This window comes from Xenopus laevis, chromosome 1L, assembly GCF_017654675.1.
Source record: "Xenopus laevis strain J_2021 chromosome 1L, Xenopus_laevis_v10.1, whole genome shotgun sequence".
Lineage (NCBI taxonomy): Eukaryota > Metazoa > Chordata > Amphibia > Anura > Pipidae > Xenopus > Xenopus laevis.
Window position 1 is genome coordinate 68,303,011 of NC_054371.1, and position 19,535 is coordinate 68,322,545.

Genomic DNA, 19,535 nt, shown 5'->3' on the forward strand with positions numbered 1-19,535 from the left:
TGAACTCTGATGCGCTGAATCTGCATCGAAGGGTAAGTAAAGAGTTAGGGGCTAGGGGGTAGCAGGGAGAAGTTCTATGTAGGGTAGGGGATTTTAATATAAAGGGGGTGGTTCTCCTTTAAATAACTCAATATTTGTTTAAAATATTTGTTAATACCTTTGAGCAAGTCAGAAGACAAAACGCATCAGGCTGTGACATCATCTGTCTAGTCCAGAATATTGGCACTGTGGGAATTTTTTTTATATGCGATTTTAAGCGGAGTTTAATTTTAAACAAATATTGAGTTATTAAAAGCATTTTACACTATTTTTAGTACATCCTTTAGAACTACTGGTGGCTGAAAATTGGAGGAAGAAAAACAAATTAAGGAAAAGGTGCAATTCCCCTAATAATTGTAAATCCACATAAAGGTGTGTAAAGGTACACTATATCAGACCATTTGTTTTTGTGTTGTCTATCCTCAAGCACTGGTTAATTTTAAAAAAACTTGCGGTAGATCAGAATGTATGTTTGTGTGTGTGTTTGTACTCATTAATGTGTATGATAGTTTTTACAGCTATTACATACATGTAGTTTGTAATCAACAACATATAACTAGAAAAAACAGTTAAAGGAACAGTAACATCAAAGAATAAAATTGTTTAAAGTAAAAAAAAAAAAAATGCAGTGGTGCCCTGTATTGGTAAAATTGCTGTGTTTGCTTAAGAAATAATATTGTTTATATAAATAAGCTGGTGTAGCCATCGGAGCAGCCATTCAAAGGAGAAAAGGCTCCGAAAATTGTGGATCCACAGGATGAAACTACGATAGGACGTTTTCCTCAGGGATCTGTAATAATGATTAAGGAGAAATTAACATTTTACTAAGCTATTTACTTGTCAAATAATCTTGTAAAATATGAAGTGTGGTGTAACTTTATAATAAGTTGCAAGTTTATATTTAAGGATATCTTTAGGCACATAGGATGTAATGCTCACAGACCAACAGGTTAAATAAAGCAATGCTGTTCATCATTATTGTTATTATAATGGGCAGGATTTTACCAGGTCTATACTGGCGTTATCCACATTACTGGAGTAAGCATGCCAAAAACCAAAGGTTGAAGCTCAATGCAGAACTATCACCAGTTTTTTAGAAAGTATTTAATCCTATAAAAACATTATCAATATTCCAAATGCAATCTCCACCATTGTAGAAGTTACTACAAACCCAAGACATAACTTATCACCCATGGGAAATCCTTGACAACTATCTCCAATGCTAAGTAGATCACCTGCTTAGACCCACCTCCATCTATAAACCAGGCAGAGAATATCACACACAGGGTGAATTAGGCACATGTATGCAAAACAAAGGCAGCATAGGGTAGACACTGTATGACACACAAGCAGAGGATGGCAGGCAGATTATGACACACACACAGTTAGCGTAGGATAGACTGAAATGAGTGACTAGATGAACATGAGGGGTGAACATCCAGGGTCTTACAGGTGTGAAGAGCATTTTGTTAGTCAAGGGCCACACTTTGCTGAAATCATCCAGGTTAAGTACACAGGCTGATTTCAGCCCCTCACCATGAGCAGTTTATTCCTTCTTACACATATGGAACCCTTGTGTTGGCTACACCATGAACACAAGATGGATTTTAGTGTGAAAAACAAAGTCCTCTGTTTCTTTGTCATAATACATGGAGTGTCTTTGCTCTGGAGGCAAATCAAGACTTTCAGACCAGAAAGAAGAAGGAAAATACTGATCGTGGTGAAGGTACACAAAAAGTCCTGTGGTTTTTCACCTGGCTGATTTTGGCAATGTGCAACCCTTACCTAACAGATGTTAACAATGCAAGGGCCAGATAATCTTTAGTACTGATACCTTATAATGCCTACTATAGGTAAGCAGTCACAGCAGGCAGACTTTCATGTTGGGGGGCCCACAGTGGGGGTTACAGCACCGAAGAAAAGGAAGTAATTAATAAACAGTGCATTGTCACACAGTTTATAATTGTCAAATTAGACCAGTTACAATTATATAAAAAAAGCACTGCTGAATCACTACTAATAACTATAAGGACTATGCTTCACTTTGGGTCTAATTTATCAAAAAGTGAGATTAGAACTCAACACAGACAATCTTACCCATCTTCTATTCATTACTATTGGATTTTTAAAAGCATATTTATTAAATAGTAAACTCCATTGATAAATATGTTTTTTTAAAAACCAATAGGAAAAGATAGAAAATGGGTCAGATTTTCTGTGGTGAGTTCCAATCTCACTTTTTGATAAATCTATGCCTTAGAATTTTTTTCTGGTGGCAATTAAGTACTAATACAATGAATAAATCTACAATGTACTCAATTAAGCCTGTATATGTGTCTGCAAGTAGCTTATTGTGGCTCACATATGCAATAAAACTCAGGCTCAAACAGGCTGATGTTGAGTGGAGCGGCTGTTTCACTTTATACACATGCATTTTAGGGCTGAACTCCACAGCACAATAAGAACTGATTTGTCACACGGCGATGACACATGAAACGTGTCGGACCTTCAGAATATAATGGGACTGATCGAGAAATGGCAGCTACAAACTACACACAATACGACGGAAGAAGACGCAGCGTGTGGCGTTAACATTTGACAGTCGTGTCAGCTACATGTAGGTTGTACCTGCAATTTCTCAAACAGTCCCATTACATTCTGAAGGCACGACATGTCGCATATGTACCATAATCGTGCGACGAATCTTGTGCCGTGGAGTTCAGCCCTAAAATGTCACATGCTACTTTTTTTTTTTTTTTTAAATCACCTTTGGTAATCGCTATTGTTTGGTATTTGCTTAATGTTTCATTTAACAATAGATAATTGATGTTGATCCTTCGTTTAAATAAGGGATGCACTGAATCCACTATTTTGGATTCAGCCGAACCCCCGAATCCTTCGCTAAAGATTCGTCTGAATACCGAACCAAATCCTTGTTTTGTGACAAAAAGTCAAGGGATTTCCCTCCCCGCCCCTAATTTGCATATGCAAATTAGGATTCAGTTCAGCGGCCAGTAGGATTCGGCTGAATCAGAATCCTGCTAAAAAGGCAAAATCCTGTCTGAATCCCAGATGTCCCATTGTGTCTTTGAATTGACAGGCTGCACTAAAAAAGTCAATACTCTCCCTAGAAACCCTAGCAAGGGAGGCCTTCTGGATGGCCAAGTGGTTAAGGAATCTGTCTACGGTGCGCATGGTTGTGAGTTGAAATCATGCCAAAGGGCAGAATATCATCATTGTCCCTGGAACAGAATGTCAGGTTGAGGAAGCATGTCAGATGGTGTGTTGATCAGTGGAAGTTGCTGCCTGGAGAAACAGTACCCGATGCATCAGTGGCAGTTGCTACCTGGAGAAACAGTGCCCTATGCATCAGTGGAAGTTGCTGCCTGAAGTAACAGTGGCTGATGCATCAGTGGAAGTTGGTGCATGGAGAAATAGCACCATGTGGATTGAAGGAGGGCTGCAGAAATGGCCATGGTGGAGCCAGAGGATGCCCGCCTGCGTGATGGAAGGTGGGGGTATTGCTGCACAAAATGGAGATTGGCTTGTCTTGCTGACAGATTCTTTTTCGACCACCAGACAGATGCCATGCGGAAGTCGGACTGGAGACGCTTTGGACAGGAGACATGCGATTAGACACTTGCGCCACAGGGCAGACAGGCTGGTCTTGCATTACCCTTACAGGTCTTGGCTGAATTTAAAGTAGCAGTGACTGGTTAATGCAGCTTGAAGAAAAGGCAGAGATAGGCACCATAAGAATTTCCTTAGCCTTACCCGCTGCACCCGATGACCATTAGAGCCAAATGTCCCTTTGTGCCTTTAAATTGGCATGCGGCACTTGTAGGTAATCTTCTGCCTCACATATTATATTCTCTCCCAATGTTCTCCCTATCTGGCCTCCTACCCATGTAAATCTGAATCTGGGCTGGGGTTCCACATCTAGCACCTTGTCCTTAACTTGCTAATGTTTTGCCCATACCTTGCCCTTTCATACACTTGGAGGGGTTCCCTATAGAGGAAACACTCACCAACACAGTGTGCTATGCCACAGTGTCCAAGTAGCTCTGAGTGTTTTTTGTGAAAAACACATCTAGAACCTTAATAAATCTGCCCCTAAAAGTCTGTGACAACAAATGTCAGGAGGTCAACCCCGGCTGCTGAACTCAATGGCCTGTATTACCTTGCTTTTTAACTCAGATATTCCCTGACTGTAAAATTACTGTGGCACCTTTATGGACCCTGCAATACACCCTGCAATCAGAGTGTGTGTAGCCTACTTTGTTTAACTGCTGCTCACCCAAACTAACATGCAGCTTAGAAAACTGAGATATTGTGTATATAATTCATGTATTTTACAACTACTTGATAGACAGCATAGAAATTCACTGTCTCTTCTAAGATGTTAATGTAGCGCCTGCACAGATGTCATCACTACCAGAGCTGTTTGCAAAGTAATAATCCTCCCTATACACCCCTATATAAGTGCCGCATTTCTCAGTGAGATAAACATGTCATCCACAAATATGATCAGACGCTTCTTTTAAAGGACAAGAAAAGTCTAAAATAGAATAAGGCTAGAAATGCTATATTTTGTATACTAAACATAAGCATTAACTTACTGCACCACAAAGCCTAATCAAACAAATGATTTATGCTTTCAAAGTTGGCCACAGGGGGCTGTCATCTTGTAACTTGTTAAACATCTTTGCCTGACCCTGCACATGCTCAGTGTGGTCTGGGCTGCTTAGGGATCTTCATAAACAAAGCTGCTTGAATTCTGCATGGCTGGGAAGTAAGGCGGGGGCTCCCCCTGCTGTTTATAAGTATGATTGTTTCCCTGCTCAGCAGTTAAGGACTGTCTGACAATTCCTATCCACAGCAGTAAATGAAGAGAGAATTTCACTGCACGCAGTCAGGTTTCTTATAAAAACGGTACACATTTTTTAATTAAAGTATATTGGAGATAGGTTTCTTTTTCATTAAAAAAAAGTAAAAATGGGATTTTAATTTTTTGCCTTTCCTTGTCCTTTAAGGGTTACATCCACCTTTCCAATTCTTACAAGAGAGTATGAAAAAATAGGGAATGGGGCTTGCTCATGATACACCTCTGATTTGGGGTTGCGGATGCTACGAAAATACAAAGCAACAGCTGCTGCACTGCACTGCACTTTGCATAGACTCTAACTGGATATTTTATATTGGAACCTCAGTGACTTACACAGAAAACATGCTGATATATTGTGTGTAAGTTTATTGTATGTGCAATTCCTATGCTAGTATAGTATGTATCAAGTTGTAAGGCCTGCATAGCAAGACTCATTGCTCCTCATACTGATTAAAAGAATATTCACTTTTTAAGGCAGTTGTTCTGGTAATGTTAAAAATGTATAATAGATGATGAAAAAAATTGCTTACACCATCTGTGCTAATTAAAATTTCAATAGAGATGCATTGATGGTAAAGATTCGGGTGTAAAAGGGTACCTGTTCATGTTTGTATGTAAATAAGAAACTTTCTAAATACTATCAATTAAAAATTGGTTTCTGGAATAATCAGGTTTATCTTCACTATTCCTCTCTCAGCATCTGTTTCTCTTCATTCTGTCTTCATGTAGCAGTTGGGTGTCAGATAGTCATTGGCAGTTAGATAAATATACCTTATAGGGGGCTCCTTTTGTCTAGAAGATTAAATAAAACTCACTCTATTAAAATCACCAGACATCATGTTTCTCTACATGCAGGATTTGTAGGATTATTGAGTGAGCTTTAATACATCTGCTGTCAAAGGAAGCCCCCTATAAGATTTATTGGATCTAACTGTCAATGAATATCTGACACCCAACTGCTGCATGAAGAGAGAATGAAGAGAAACAGATGCCGAGGGAAGGGTAGTGAAGATAAACTTGATTATTTCAGGAATGATGCAGAATATTTAATTGATTGTATTTAGAAAGTTTCTTATTTCAATATGCCAATATTACATTTTCATTTTTACAATAGGTCCCCTTTAATGTAAACCCATCGTGGGTTAAACATATGCATTGCGTAGTGGCTAAAGTTGCATTGCAAAGGAATCAGTGTTTCAGATAACAAAGGCTGGGGAATGGCTGAATAACTTTGTTCATCTTGAAATTAAATTTCTAATAGACACACACGTGCCAGAGATATACTAATAAGTGCAAACAATATCTGTTCTTCTCTTAAAAATATTAAGTAGCATTTAGTTTTAATACAAAATATGAATTCATAGAACTCTCATATATATATATAATTTAGTACAGACTGCGGTGCTGACAATAACTGACAGCCAATTATTTCAGAGGTTAAGAAATGAAATAGAAAAGCAAATAATAAATGTGTATTTTATAATCAATGATAAAAGTTTCTCCTCGCACATTAAAGAGATACTGGGGCTCATTTATTAACGCAGCGCAGCGCTAAAAAGAGCGCAGTGGCCAGACATTTGCCCAGCGCATGCGAGTATTTAATAATGTAGCGCACGATACCTTAACAGTGCGATTTGTGCGCTAATGTAGACACAAGACAGGTGCGACGTGTGAAACTGCGTATCAGCTGTCGCAGTGCTTATAATAAATTGTGCGCACAGGAAGATACCGCAAAGGTAAGGATTAGTTGTGCTCATGTATGAATGCGCTGCTTTAATTAGTTGCGTCACATATTGCGCATATTGCGTTCACTTAGACGCATCTGCATTTGTTTCTGTGCTAATATTTGTTTGGTTGCAAAGGTGTTTAGCCTACCTGATACCCTTAAAGGAACCTTGGTCAATATAAACATGTTGGGTGGAAGGCGTGGTTAATATGCACTTTACAAGGGTTGTTCATCTTGAATATACTAGCGCAGCTGGGCAGGAATGCGCATTTTGAAGAGCGTTACTATTACGCCACGAAGAGGCAGGCGTAAAAATTGTGGTGCTGTTGCCCGGGTGCAGTTTTGCACATATACAGACGCAAATCTGCGACGGCCGCAGTGCAAGCGCATTGTAGCCACGCCCACAGCCACGCCCCTAACAACCACGGCATCGTTTGCGACATAAATGCCCAATCTTTTGCGCAATGCGCATAAACAAAACCATCGCAAAAGCTCTGTGTTATGCGCAATATCACGCAAATATATTAGCGATCACGCTTGTGATGGCGCAGACAACCTTTTGCGTCCACTTATGCGCTGCGCTGCTTTAATAAATGAGCCCCACTGACACCAGAAAATAACCTTTTTTTTTTTTTTTTTTTAAATATCAAAATATGTTTATTTTGAATAGAGTTATTCCCACTAACCTGGCTTCTTGCTTGCAACACAAAAAAATCTTAACTGTGAAGGTCTATGTGAAAACATGAAAACAGAACAAACTCTTAAACCAGTGACATTTCCAAAAACACCAGGCAAAAACACAAATGTCCAAAGGAACCGTTGCCCAATACACATGCTACAGCACTTGCTGGAAAATGAGATTAACGAAAAGGATAAAGTTAAAGTGCCTTTTTTTTTGTATGTTTCCGTGACATTTTGAAAACAGAAACATTTGTGAAACAGAAAGAAAGCTCCTTTCACCTGGCCGCCCGACTGTTATTCAGAGAGTGCATGTGGGGATAATGCTCTCTGGAAAGCCCAGTGGGGCAAGTGCAGAGTCCAGTACGGCATTTCCACTCATGGGAATGTTTATTCCCAGCTACAGTTCTACCAGGGTTAGAAAAGGTCATGAGAGCTAGAAAGGACACCATCTTGGGCATAAGCAGGAGAGATCTGTCCTGAAATCAGGGTGTTGCCATTATCCTCGGAGTTTTCATTCTCATCGAAATTCAGATTTCTGTCCATTTCAGGACAAGAGTCATTTCTGTTGTTCAAATGGGTATCTTCCTCCTCTTCCAATGAGCATGGATCCACAGACAGCAGTTCTGCATGTAGAGAAGTATTTGGTATGTAATTTTCAGGAGGACAGTCTTGATAAAAACTGCCGATGTTGTTATCTTTTGATAGCGATTTACACTCTTCCTTTTTGATACCTGCCCAGTGCTTCTCTGGCAGGCTTTGGTTACCAACTCCTATAGAGTAACCAGACAGAGAGAAATCATCCATTAAGCCCTTCTTAATACCCAGCATTTGAGGGGATGTGGATCCAGCATTCATGGGATACTCCCATAGTCTCGCAGTAAACAGTTTCTTTCCTCTCTCATGTTCAGGATATAGGAAAGAAAAATCTTCAGCTTCAAATGTCTTGCAGTCTTCTCGATCCAATGATCTTGTCAGGTCGAATTCAGAAGTGTTTCTCTCACTGCGCAACTGGCTATTCACACTCTGGAAGTTGCTACTATAAAGATGGAGGCTGGCCTCATGCTGCCATGTGGGTTCTGCTGCAGACCTGCTCTGGGGGCGCCAGACATTTTTTTCTCTTTTTTTAAGGTTCCCGCCAAAGGAAGAGTCAAAAGCTTCTGAAGAATTATGACGCTGTCTGTTCACATTGAAAGCACCTTCTGACCGCCCTAAACTTGAACGCTTCTCGGCGTACAGAAATGGCTTGGTGGAGGGTGAAGGTGTAGGAAAATTAAGCCAAGCTGGAGCAAAGTCATGCTGCGCCATTTAATGCAAGTCACTAGGCAAACAAGGTTCAACACTTCATTGCAGCGTCACTTAGCTCCTAAAATGGAGGTTGTTTAGAGACTGCTTACAGCTGAGCAGACTGCAGTTCCAGCGAGTGCAAACAAACTCATTCTTCGAAAATAACCTTTTTTATCTATCATAGCATTGTCTTTGAATGCTATTTATAATTTTGCCATAAAAGTATTTGCCTGATGCTTTTACATTACCTTTCTTACTACCAAGTTCCTCTATGAGGAGGCTGCCATATTTGTGCAGCAGTAGTCAGTTAACATTAAAAACTCTAACTGACAGGTTAAGAAGGGACAGTCAGGTTGACAAACCAGTCAGGTTTAGGAACTTCAAGTAACAATTACTTACACAAGCAGAACTATCAGCGAAAATTTATCAACATGACCTATAGGTAACTTTTTAAGACTTTTAGTAACTTAGTAGGTAGTGGGGCCAACATGCCCAAAATTGTTTTAAAGGGATTCTGTCATAATTTTTATGGTGTCGTTTTTATCTCTAAAATAAACTGTTTACACTTAAAAATATTCACTTTACCATGTAAAATTGCATTCCTGACCCAACAAGTGTATATTTTTTGTTGTTGTAATATTGGTGTGTAGGCAGCCATCTCAGGTCAATTTGCCTGGTCATGTGCTTTCAGAAAGAGCCAGTGCTGCACTATGGGACTGCTGTCTGATAGGCTATTGTTTCTCCTACTCAATGTAACTGAAGGAGTTACAGTGCAACATGGGTTTTTACTATTGATTGCTGTTCTTATATCTACCAGGGAGCTGTTACCTTGTGTCAAGGAGATGTAATCTTGTGTCAGGGAGCTGTTATCTGGTTAGCTTCCTATTGTTCTACTGATGGGCTGCTGGGAGGGGGGGGAGGGAGGGGGGAAATATCACTCCAACTTGCAGTGCAGCGGTAAAGAGTGACTGAAGTTTATCAGAGCACAAGTCACATGACTGGGGGCACATGGGAAACTGACAACATGTCTAGCTCCATGTCAGATTTCAAAATTAAATATTAAAACACCTGTTTGCTCTTTTGAAAAACTGATTTCAGTAAAAAATCTGCAGGGGCAGCACTATTATCTGATCTGTTTTCCCATCATAGTCCCTTTAACCGCAATGTCAGTAGTAAATGTGCTTGCTCAAGCATTTGTCAGGTGATCGTTGCTTGTAATGGTGGCATGTGATTTTTTTTTTAACTTCCCACTAGGGAATGCCGACAACTGTCTGAATTCTATTAATAAAACAATATTAATGCCTATGCCATTGCAATCATCTAGGTGCACACATTTGTTTATTGATAAAAAGGACCAATGTTTTGGCCTATTCCAAGGCCTTTCTCAAGGTGAGAAGTGTACAAATGAAATGCCTTATATACATACATTACTGTTAAAAACAAGATACCCCTATTTACAATGTTACTAATTGCTACCATATTAATAGACTTGAGCTGTAGGTTAAAATTGCCCTGGTAATCACACCTTCACAATCATTGTTTAACCCAGTCATTAGATAATGCAGGCCATATTGGCTTTCTGTAATATCAATAGTAAACCCTATCAGTATGACAATCCAGCTGGTCCATGTAATACCTCTGTCACTGATTGCACCGATGCTATGAGACCAACTAATTCCTTTATATATTGTATCCTCTCTGTATAGTGGATCATAATCACCAAAAAACTTAACACCTCAAAATATTTTCACTGCTCCATGTGCTCTCCCCATAAAAATATTCTGCCATAGTACCCTTGAGTGATTATATCAATTACGAAATTATTACAACACCAGTGTGCTAGTGATGAAAGATTGATCAAAAACCCCAAGTGCCCCTTTCAATCTAGTGTACGTTATTAATAAGCCACGTATCCCGATAAATTTAATAACACACAAGCTCATCAGTGTGAAAGCTTTTAACCCTCTGTGTGTTTATTCAACACATGTTATTGCTGCTTTGATCCCTCTGGGGTTCAAATAAAATGATAATTATAAATGTATCCTAATACCTCTCGTTATGTGCAAAGTGAAATCTAACACTTAGGGGCAAATTCACTAAGATGCGAAGTTGCGCCAGGCGCAACTTCGCCGCACTTCGCCGCACTTCTCCGCACTTCGCCAGGTGAATTTTCGCCAGCGCTCCGCAAATTCACTAAAATCCGAAGTTGCGCACAGGGGTAGCGTAAGTTTGCGAAGTTGCGCTAGCGTTGATTCGCTATATAAAGCGAAGTTGCGCTAGCGAAGGCTAATTTGCATACGGCGCAAAATTCAAATTTCAATGGAGGAACACGTATCTGCACTACAAATGCCTAGAAAACCTTCAAATCAGCAAATAAAAATTTTACTTTGCCCTACACATGTGCCCACTGTCTAGTTAAGTTGCCATGAGTCAGGAAATGTAGGGGGGAGGAAGGGAAGCCCCAAAAATTTTCGATCTTTTTCAGCCTATCAGCCATCATGTAGAAAACACGCCAGCGTTTTTTGGGACTTCGAAAAATTTTTGACTTTTTTTGAAACAATCCCTATCTACTCTATTGCGCTTCGCCAGGTCTGAGGTAGCGAAGGAAGTCTAGCATAAAAGGTAGCGTTCAGTACACTGCGCAAGTTAGTGAATTTGCGTAGTTTTGTCGCTAGCGAAAATTCGCCTGGCGTAAGGTTGCGAAGTAACACTAGCGAAACTACGCCAGCGTTCGTTAGTGAATTTGCGCAGTAGCTAAAATGCCAAACGCTAGCGAAATAACGCTAGCGTTCGGCGCTTCGCGCCTTAGTGAATTTGCCCCTTAAAACAAAAAATAAAAAATTGCAAGGAAAAATAAAGAATAAATAAATACATATCAAACCACAAAATTCAAAAAAATTAAGAATTTCCACATAGCAGTTAGTCTCAAGGTCCAATGGCTGATTGAAATCCAAATTTATTAAACTCCCCTTGATAAAGTTCCACTTGAGTATAACGTGCTCACCCTCTATTCAAAACCATTCCTCCTGGGTTGCTGTTGCTACGATATCTCCCCCTAGTTACGGCATTCATACCTCCCAGCAAAAGGAAGCAGATTTTTCGACATCAGGGTTAATTGTTCTGTGTGAAGGGAGTTATCACGGATGTGTGGGAGGGGAGATGGAAGATCCGACCGAAATGAGTAAAAGTGTCACGGTTAAGGGCTCTTACTGACGAGCGGTTGAAGCTGCGCTCCCCTGCGTTCCGTTTTTCTGCAGTCAGCCGCAGGGGAGCGCAGGAATAGACGCATTACGTTTTTTCCAATGGGGCTGTACTCACACAGGCGCATGTAGATGCCGAACGCAGGAAAAATGCAGCATGTTGCGTTGAGACGTCTGCGTTCGGCATCTACATGCGCCTGTGTGAGTACATCCCCATTGGAAAAAACGTAATGCGTCTATTCCTGCGCTCCCCTGCGGCTGACCGCAGAAAAACGGAACGCAGAGGAGCGCAGCTTCAACCGCTCGCCAGTAAGAGCCCTAAATGACGTAAAGAGGAAGGGAGATTATATCTTTCACTCCTAATATTTGATGGACCATAAAACAGATAGAGTCACATGTGTCTTTGTTATAACTTTCCATAAATATTCCATCTTTTCGATACAATGTTGGGGGTGCTTCAAATCAACAGTTTAAGGATCTCATTCACAGCTAGACCCAGAAGTACCATTAAGCATCAGGTGTTAGCAGGCAATAAAATCAGAATCTGCACATTTATATATGTGAATACCCTTACCGGGTAGATGTAAGTCACAGTTTCCACTCCAAGCAGGGCAAATGCCCCACACAAAATATCGATGCAATATTAGATGAATATAGGCATTAGGTGTATTTCTCATCAGCCTTGTCACGCTTCATCCTGGGGCAATGAAATCATCATCATCATCATTATAATTCTCACCACACTCCTGTAGTGTAGAGTTGTTAGATGACGTTCAGTCTATCTTCGGAAGGAGCCATTCATCAACAAAAACCAACTGGGTCAGCTGTTCCTAGAACCCATTCGGAGTCAATTGGTGGCGTTTGAGAAATCAAAGTTTTTTTGGGGAAAAACTTTGAATCGAATTTGATTGAATGTGCTATTCCTTCAATTCGTACGATTCAAATTCATACCTATTCCACCAAAAAAAAAAACTTTGACTTAATTTTGGTTGGTCTTTTTGAATATCAAAGTTTTTTTCATTCGAAATTTGACCCTTAATAAATATGCCCCTTAGTGTAGCAGTAGAAAATCAGATCTAACATACCTATACCATAGCTTTAACAACCATGCAGGTATCTGTGTCTACCCATCCCTTGTTGAAGTATAACTTCCAATGAAAGGAATTACTATTGCAGAGCTGTGATCTGATGAGAAACAAGTCTCTGGTGCAAGTTACTCTACTATATTTTTTCATAGTTTATACTATTTTTTTACAGAATTTTACGATCTCAGCAAAACAAATATGCACTTAATATTATATTATGTGTAGAATTAAAGACATCTCTATCATTATCACGCTCATTCTGTACTATGTTAGAAATTCACTGTTAATAACCCAGCTATGCAAATGCTAACAGTACTGGGTATAGAAAACCCGAAACTTTGTTGCTGTTGGTTCAGAGGATTGCTATATCATTTTCCTTTATTTGTATAGAGGTAACATGTACACAGTGCTTTATACTTGTTTAGATTGTACATTGTTCCCATTAGTGGAGCTTACAGTCTTAGTTCTTATTGGGCAAACCCATTCAGTTTCTCAGAGCCATTTAACCTGCCTGTTGTATTTCATGACACATCTAGCTGACCATATGTACAGGCTTCTAACATGCCTAAAAACCTGCCCATACACAGGCTTCTAACATGCCTAAAAACCTGCCCATACACGTAATGATAAAATAGTACTACACTTGACTTCTGGGATCAAATCACACAGGTTTGAAAGTGTATCAGCAGTTAAAGCAGTGTGCTCTTCTTCACTTCCCCTAATTCGATCCTTTGGGCTGTCGGTCCAAACTAATGAAATAATAGAAAGGGGGTCATACCTTGTATGGTTCCTAGTATGGTACCTGTCTGACCCACAGGCTGATATGTCATATACTGCACTCTGGAAAGTAGTCAATCCTTTACTACACCATTAAGATGGCCATTGATACCATCGTACGTAATGAACGTTCATATGATTTTCCGACCGTGTGAGAAGTGTCCCGACATTTTTTATACCATGGCAATTGGTCAAGTATAACAGTGTGTAACAGAGTACAACAAGTATAGAAGTAGTTAGCCTTTCAGAATGTCTCTCTCCTGACGTTCCTTTTCAGTCTCTCAACTGCACCAAAAATGAAAAAAAGAAGAAAGATATTGCTACTAAAAAATAAATAATACCAATATTTTCTTGTGGAACAGTGCCTAAAGCAAACGAGAAAGCAGAAACAGAATATGGTGTAGTATTTCTGATTATTCTTATAACACCCCTGTGCTGAAAAGGAAAACAAAAGTATCTATTGGTGATGTAGGTTCCCCTTTAAAAGAGACTTTTTCTTCCTGTACCAAAAGTGTGCGCAGTTACAATTGTTGTTTTCAGGATCCTTCACCGAATTTTGGTAAAAATGCCTACTTACAAGATGGTGTAGGTTATGTTGCATGTAGTAACAAATCCCAGTGTCCTCCTCTCCTTCGCCAGCCACTGTTAGGCTCCAAGGTAAGGATACAAATTGTGCATAGTGTAATACCGTTTTATTAAAAAGTTAAAAACATTTGAAAAAGTTACAAACGATTGCTGCCAATGGTCGAATTACAGTACATGATAAATTTAGATATTCGAATTTTCACATTTCTTTCAAATGCAAATCAAATTTGGATTATTCCCTAGTCGTACACAAAAATAGCTTGAAATTCAAATTTTTTTGAATTCAAAAATTCACTTCGAGCTTTGATAACTCTGCCCCTTAGAGTCTGCACCTGAATTACTGAACTGCCAGACTGAAACACCAGAGACAGGGACATTAAACTTTAAACTTAGATTTTGGAAAAAAGTGTTTGGAAGGTGAACAACTCCCTTTAAAGCAGAAGTTATAACTGATAACAATAGTTGCTAATATTCCCACAGATGCTGCTGAAAAATGCAAATTGTTCAGAATCTGCTCCTTGATTACTGAGCTGCCAGACTGAAACACCAGAGTCAGGAATATTAAAAAAAGAAGCTTCAATTTTGGAAAAACGATAAACAGTTAAACCATGGAAAGCAATTGAAAAAAAGTCTTGGGGGCAAATTCACTAAGCGCCGAACGCTAGTGTTACTTCGCTAGCGTTTGGCATTTTCGTTACTGCGCAAATTCACTAACGAACGCTGGCGTAGATTCGCTAGTGTTACTTCGCACCCTTACGCCTGGCGAATTTTCGCTAGCGACGTAACTACGCAAATTCACTAACGCGCGCAGTGTACTGAATGCTACCTTTTACACTAGACTTCCTTCACCACCTCAGACCAGGCGAAGCGCAATAGAGTAGATAGGGATTGCTTCAAAAAAGTCAAAATTTTTTCTAAGTCTCAAAAAACGCTGGCGTGTTTTCTACATTATGGGTGATAGGCTGAAAAAGATCGAAAAAAAATTTGGGGCTCCCCTCCTTCCCCCCTACATTTCCTGACTCATGGCAACTTACCTATACAGTGGGCACATGTGTAGGGCAAATTAAAATTTTTATTTGATGTTTTGAAGGTTTCCCAGGCATTTGTAGTGATTCTAAGTATTCCTCCATTGAAATTTGAATTTGGCGCCATATGCAAATTAACCATCGCTAGCGTAACTTCGCTTAGCGAATCAACGCTAGCGCAACTTCGCAACCTTACGCTACCCCTGAGCGCAACTTTGGATTTTAGTGAATTTGCGAAGCGCTGGCGAAACTACGCCTGGCGTAGTGTGGCGAAGTGCGGCAAAGTTATGCCTGGCGCAACTACGAATCTTAGTGAATTTGCCCCTTGGAGTTTTAGCTCAATAACAGCCAAAGCACCAAAAGTTGTCTATTTCAATGAATACAGTTATTATTTAAAAAATTGCTACAGTAAAGTATTAATGGGGGGTTGTAATATGGTGCATTAGCGAAAAGAAACTTTCACAAAGACCATTGCAAACATTACTTACCAAAATTTTTATTCCTTGCCTTTTCATTCCTTCCTTTTGACCAATTTCAGACCTCAATGACTCCCTAGTAAAGTTTGCGATAAAACAATCTTTGCAAACGTGTAGTGTATGTAATGAATATTTGCAACCGCAAAGCATTTTTTGCAACAGTTTTTTTCTCGAAACTCAGGAGCAGCTATCCTTTGCTTAGCAATAATGAAGTATTCTCCAGTGAACGATTTTACAGTGCGAGCCATGAGTACAAATATGCATCTTTGGAAGTAGATTTCATTATAAGATAAATATGCTTGAAGTGAAAATTTTTATTTTTCCTTGCACAGTTTGCGTGTGAAAAGAGAAAGGTCTTTGAAACCTTATTTTCAGTCAAATTGCACCACCTACTGGTACTTTTGTATGTTAGAAATGTTAGAAAATGTTTACTAACTTCTCCATCCCAATTTGTTTATTAATAGTGATGGGTGAATTTATTCGCCAGACACGAATTCGCGGCGAATTTGCGTGATTCGCCGCCAGCGAATAAATTCGCAAAACGCCAGCGAAAATTCGCGTCCAAAATTCGCCGGCGTCAAATTTTTTTTTCAAAAAAACGGGCGCCGGCGTCAAAAACGGGCGCCAGCGTCGAAAAAACGGGCGCCGGCGTCAAAAACGAGACGCCGGCGCCGTTTTGCGAATAAATAAATTGCGCCCATCACTATTTATTAACATAACATTCTCTTAAATTGAAGACAACGAGAAGACTGGACCTAAACATTCTCATTTACTAGAAGGTTCCAAGAGCAAAAGAATTGCTGCATTTTACCATGCTTTTTAATCCCTCAATTAGTCATATGTGACATACAAGTTGTATCAGTGTCATTATAGAGGGATTATTTGGACATTTTTTCCCATGTCCTTCTTGATAATTTTGCACAAAACAAGAGGTCAATGGCAAAGTAATGTACAGGGTATTGGCACTAGTAGGTGCTAGAAATCATTACAATAATGGAGTTTGTATGAAAGCAGTTTGCTCATGTTTGGCACCTAGCATTGCAATAGCTCATAGCAAATGAGAATATCTCTATTCCTATTGCCTAGATTCAGGGCTAGAATTGGGCCGGGATCCTACCGGATGTCATCACGCTACTTCGTTTTTTGTTTTTTTTGTACTTTGGAGCAGGCAGAGGGGAAACTGTTTATAAACAAAACCTTAACCAAACTTTTTGCAACGAGGGCCTGATTCGGTGAGGTGAAAATGTGTGGGGGCCGGCCATTCAGCCCAACATTCTTTAATCCATGAACATTAAATTACATGAATCGAGTAATCGTAGCAGTAATATTTGGACACATTAGTGAAATGATCTGCCACTTGGTCTATACTGCTGCCTGTGTGCTGAAGGTGTTAGCAATAGACATGTACTGGCACATAGTGACGCCATACTTCTTTAGTTTACTGTACTGGCACGTCAGTACATCTATTGACACATTCAGCCCTAAAGAAGTATGCGAAAACATTGCGTCTCTACGTGCCAGTACATGTCTATTGCTAACACCTTCAGCACACAGGCAGCAGTATAGACCAAGTGGCAGATCATTTCACTAATGTGCCTTAATATTACTGCTATGGGATTCTTGATCGCACTGTGCTGGGGGCCTCATTATTATTAATTTCATGATGGAGGCTGAGGGCCGGTGTAAATTTGATAATTGGCAGCAATTGGCCCCGGGCCGCACTTTGGACATGCCTGCCTTAACCTCATCTCCGGAAGCATAAATATGATTTTGTCCTGTCTCAGTACCCTGTAACAGTTAACATCTTTACAGCTGCTAGCCTTATCTTATCTTGTGCATGTTCTGTATTGGAGAAGTGCGCACTCTTACCAACTGCTGTTTAAAATAGGGATGCACCGAATCCAGTATTTGTTTCGGGATTCAGCTAGGATTTGGCCTTTTTCAGCAGGATTCGGAGTCAGCGACACCCCTCCCAGAGATTTGGTGAAAAATGAAACTTTAGACATCAATAATAGAAAAACAGTCACAATTATAAAATGGAAGGTAATTGGAAAAAGTCTGTATTTCTGAAAACAACAAAGTGTTTGAAGATGAACAACCCCTAGTACATCACTCTTTTTCATTTCATATGTTTATGTGCCCTACACATTATTCCACCAGCAAGACATCATTTCAATTTTATCATACCATAATGCTACATGATTCACAGAAGTAAATTCAGGTAATATTGTGAGGCTTGGTATTACAGCTGACTTGATAGCTGGTGATAACAAAACTTCATATTTCCTTAAAGGAGAAGTAAACCCTAAAAATGACTATGGCTAAAAATGCCATATTTTATATAGTGAACTGATTGCACCAGCCTAAAGTTTCAGCTTGTCAATAGCAGCAATGATCCAGGATTTCAAACTTGTCACAGGGGGTCACCATCTTGGAAAGTGTCTGTGACACTCACATGCTCAGGGGGCCCTGAACAGCTGTTGAGAAGCTAAGCTGCAAATTAGCAAGCAGAACATGAGGCTGACCTGTAATATAATAAATATTGAAGAAGAATCTCCAAATAGTAAGATGATTACTCACCACATAAAGGAAGTGGCCCAGGTGCACCGCGCTGAGCCCATAGCATGGGGAGCGGACTAAACCTAAAATTCTTTGGAGCTGGCACTCAAATAAAGGCAATCTTCCACCAGGCAGTTGAATCAAAGCAGTTTATTGTGTCCACAGCCTTATGCGTTTTGTGTTAAAAACACTTAGTCATAGTCATGACCTGTAAAATAAGCTGATGCTACAAGGCTGATTATTTAATTCTGATGTTAATTGCACTGGTTTCTGAGCTGTCATGTAGTAATTATCTGTATTAATTACTAATCAGCCTTATATTGTGACATTTCTATACTATGTGTACTGTATAGTGTGAGTGGGTCCCTAAGCTCAGTAAGTGACAGCAGCACAGAGCATGTGCAGTGAATCAGCAGAAAAGAAGATGGGGAGCTACTGGGGCATCTTTGGAGACACATATTTTCACTGCTAAAGGACTGTGGTTGCCTTGGACTGGTACAGAAGCCGATAACATAATGTAGAACATTTCTAGCCTACTTCTTTAGTTAGGCTTTAGTTCTTCTTTTAAGATATGCACTTTGGCATCAAAGTGAACGTTTGAACCTTAGCAGCAAGGAAAAAAGTACTTTTTGAGGAGAAAAACCTTGAATGATATAAATGGAGTTTTCTGATTATTACTTCACTATCATCTCTGCTCAAACAAAAAACATTTAAATCCCAACAACAAGGAAATCTGAACTTATATATATACTGAATATATTCATAAACAGTACATATTTTTACATTGTTGTATTGGTTTGAAGAGCGGTAGTACCATATACATAGTCACTAGTAGTGGAATGCACAGGACATGTGTTTTGCTGTTGCTATGGGTAACGGAATTCGGCACATGAGCTGGAGAAATAAGTGCGACTTGCAATATTTGACGCAGTGTTACGGTAAATTTTGAAAGTGAAATTGCACCAAAGTGGACTGAGTCAGGTGGTGGTCAACTTTATGGCACTAGTGATGGAATGCACAGGAAATGTGTTTTAGTGTTGCTATGGGTAACAGAAATTGGCACATGAGGAGAATAATTTGGTACACGAGAAGGAGAAATTAGTGAGATATGCAATAGTTGGCACAGCGTTGTGGTAAATTTCGACAGTGAAATTGCACCAAACTAAGTGGACTGAGTCAGGTGATGGTCAGCTTTATGGCACTAGTGGTGGAA

The 19,535-nt window shown here is 39.7% G+C and overlaps 1 protein-coding gene across 1 annotated transcript; it reads right to left on the reverse strand.

The window, feature by feature from the left end:
• Positions 1-7,745: 7,745 nt before the first annotated feature.
• On the reverse strand, positions 7,746-8,767 carry LOC108699680 (vasculin-like). Its single transcript, XM_018231860.2, has one exon. It carries the CDS (start codon positions 8,634-8,636, stop codon positions 7,746-7,748), a length of 891 nt encoding a protein of 296 aa, XP_018087349.1. The 5' UTR covers positions 8,637-8,767.
• Positions 8,768-19,535: the final 10,768 nt, after the last annotated feature.

Bases quoted from the DNA above. Each gene is read 5' to 3' on its own strand.
- LOC108699680 (XM_018231860.2), bottom strand. From the start codon at position 8,636: ATGGCGCAGCATGACTTTGCTCCAGCTTGGCTTAATTTTCCTACACCT.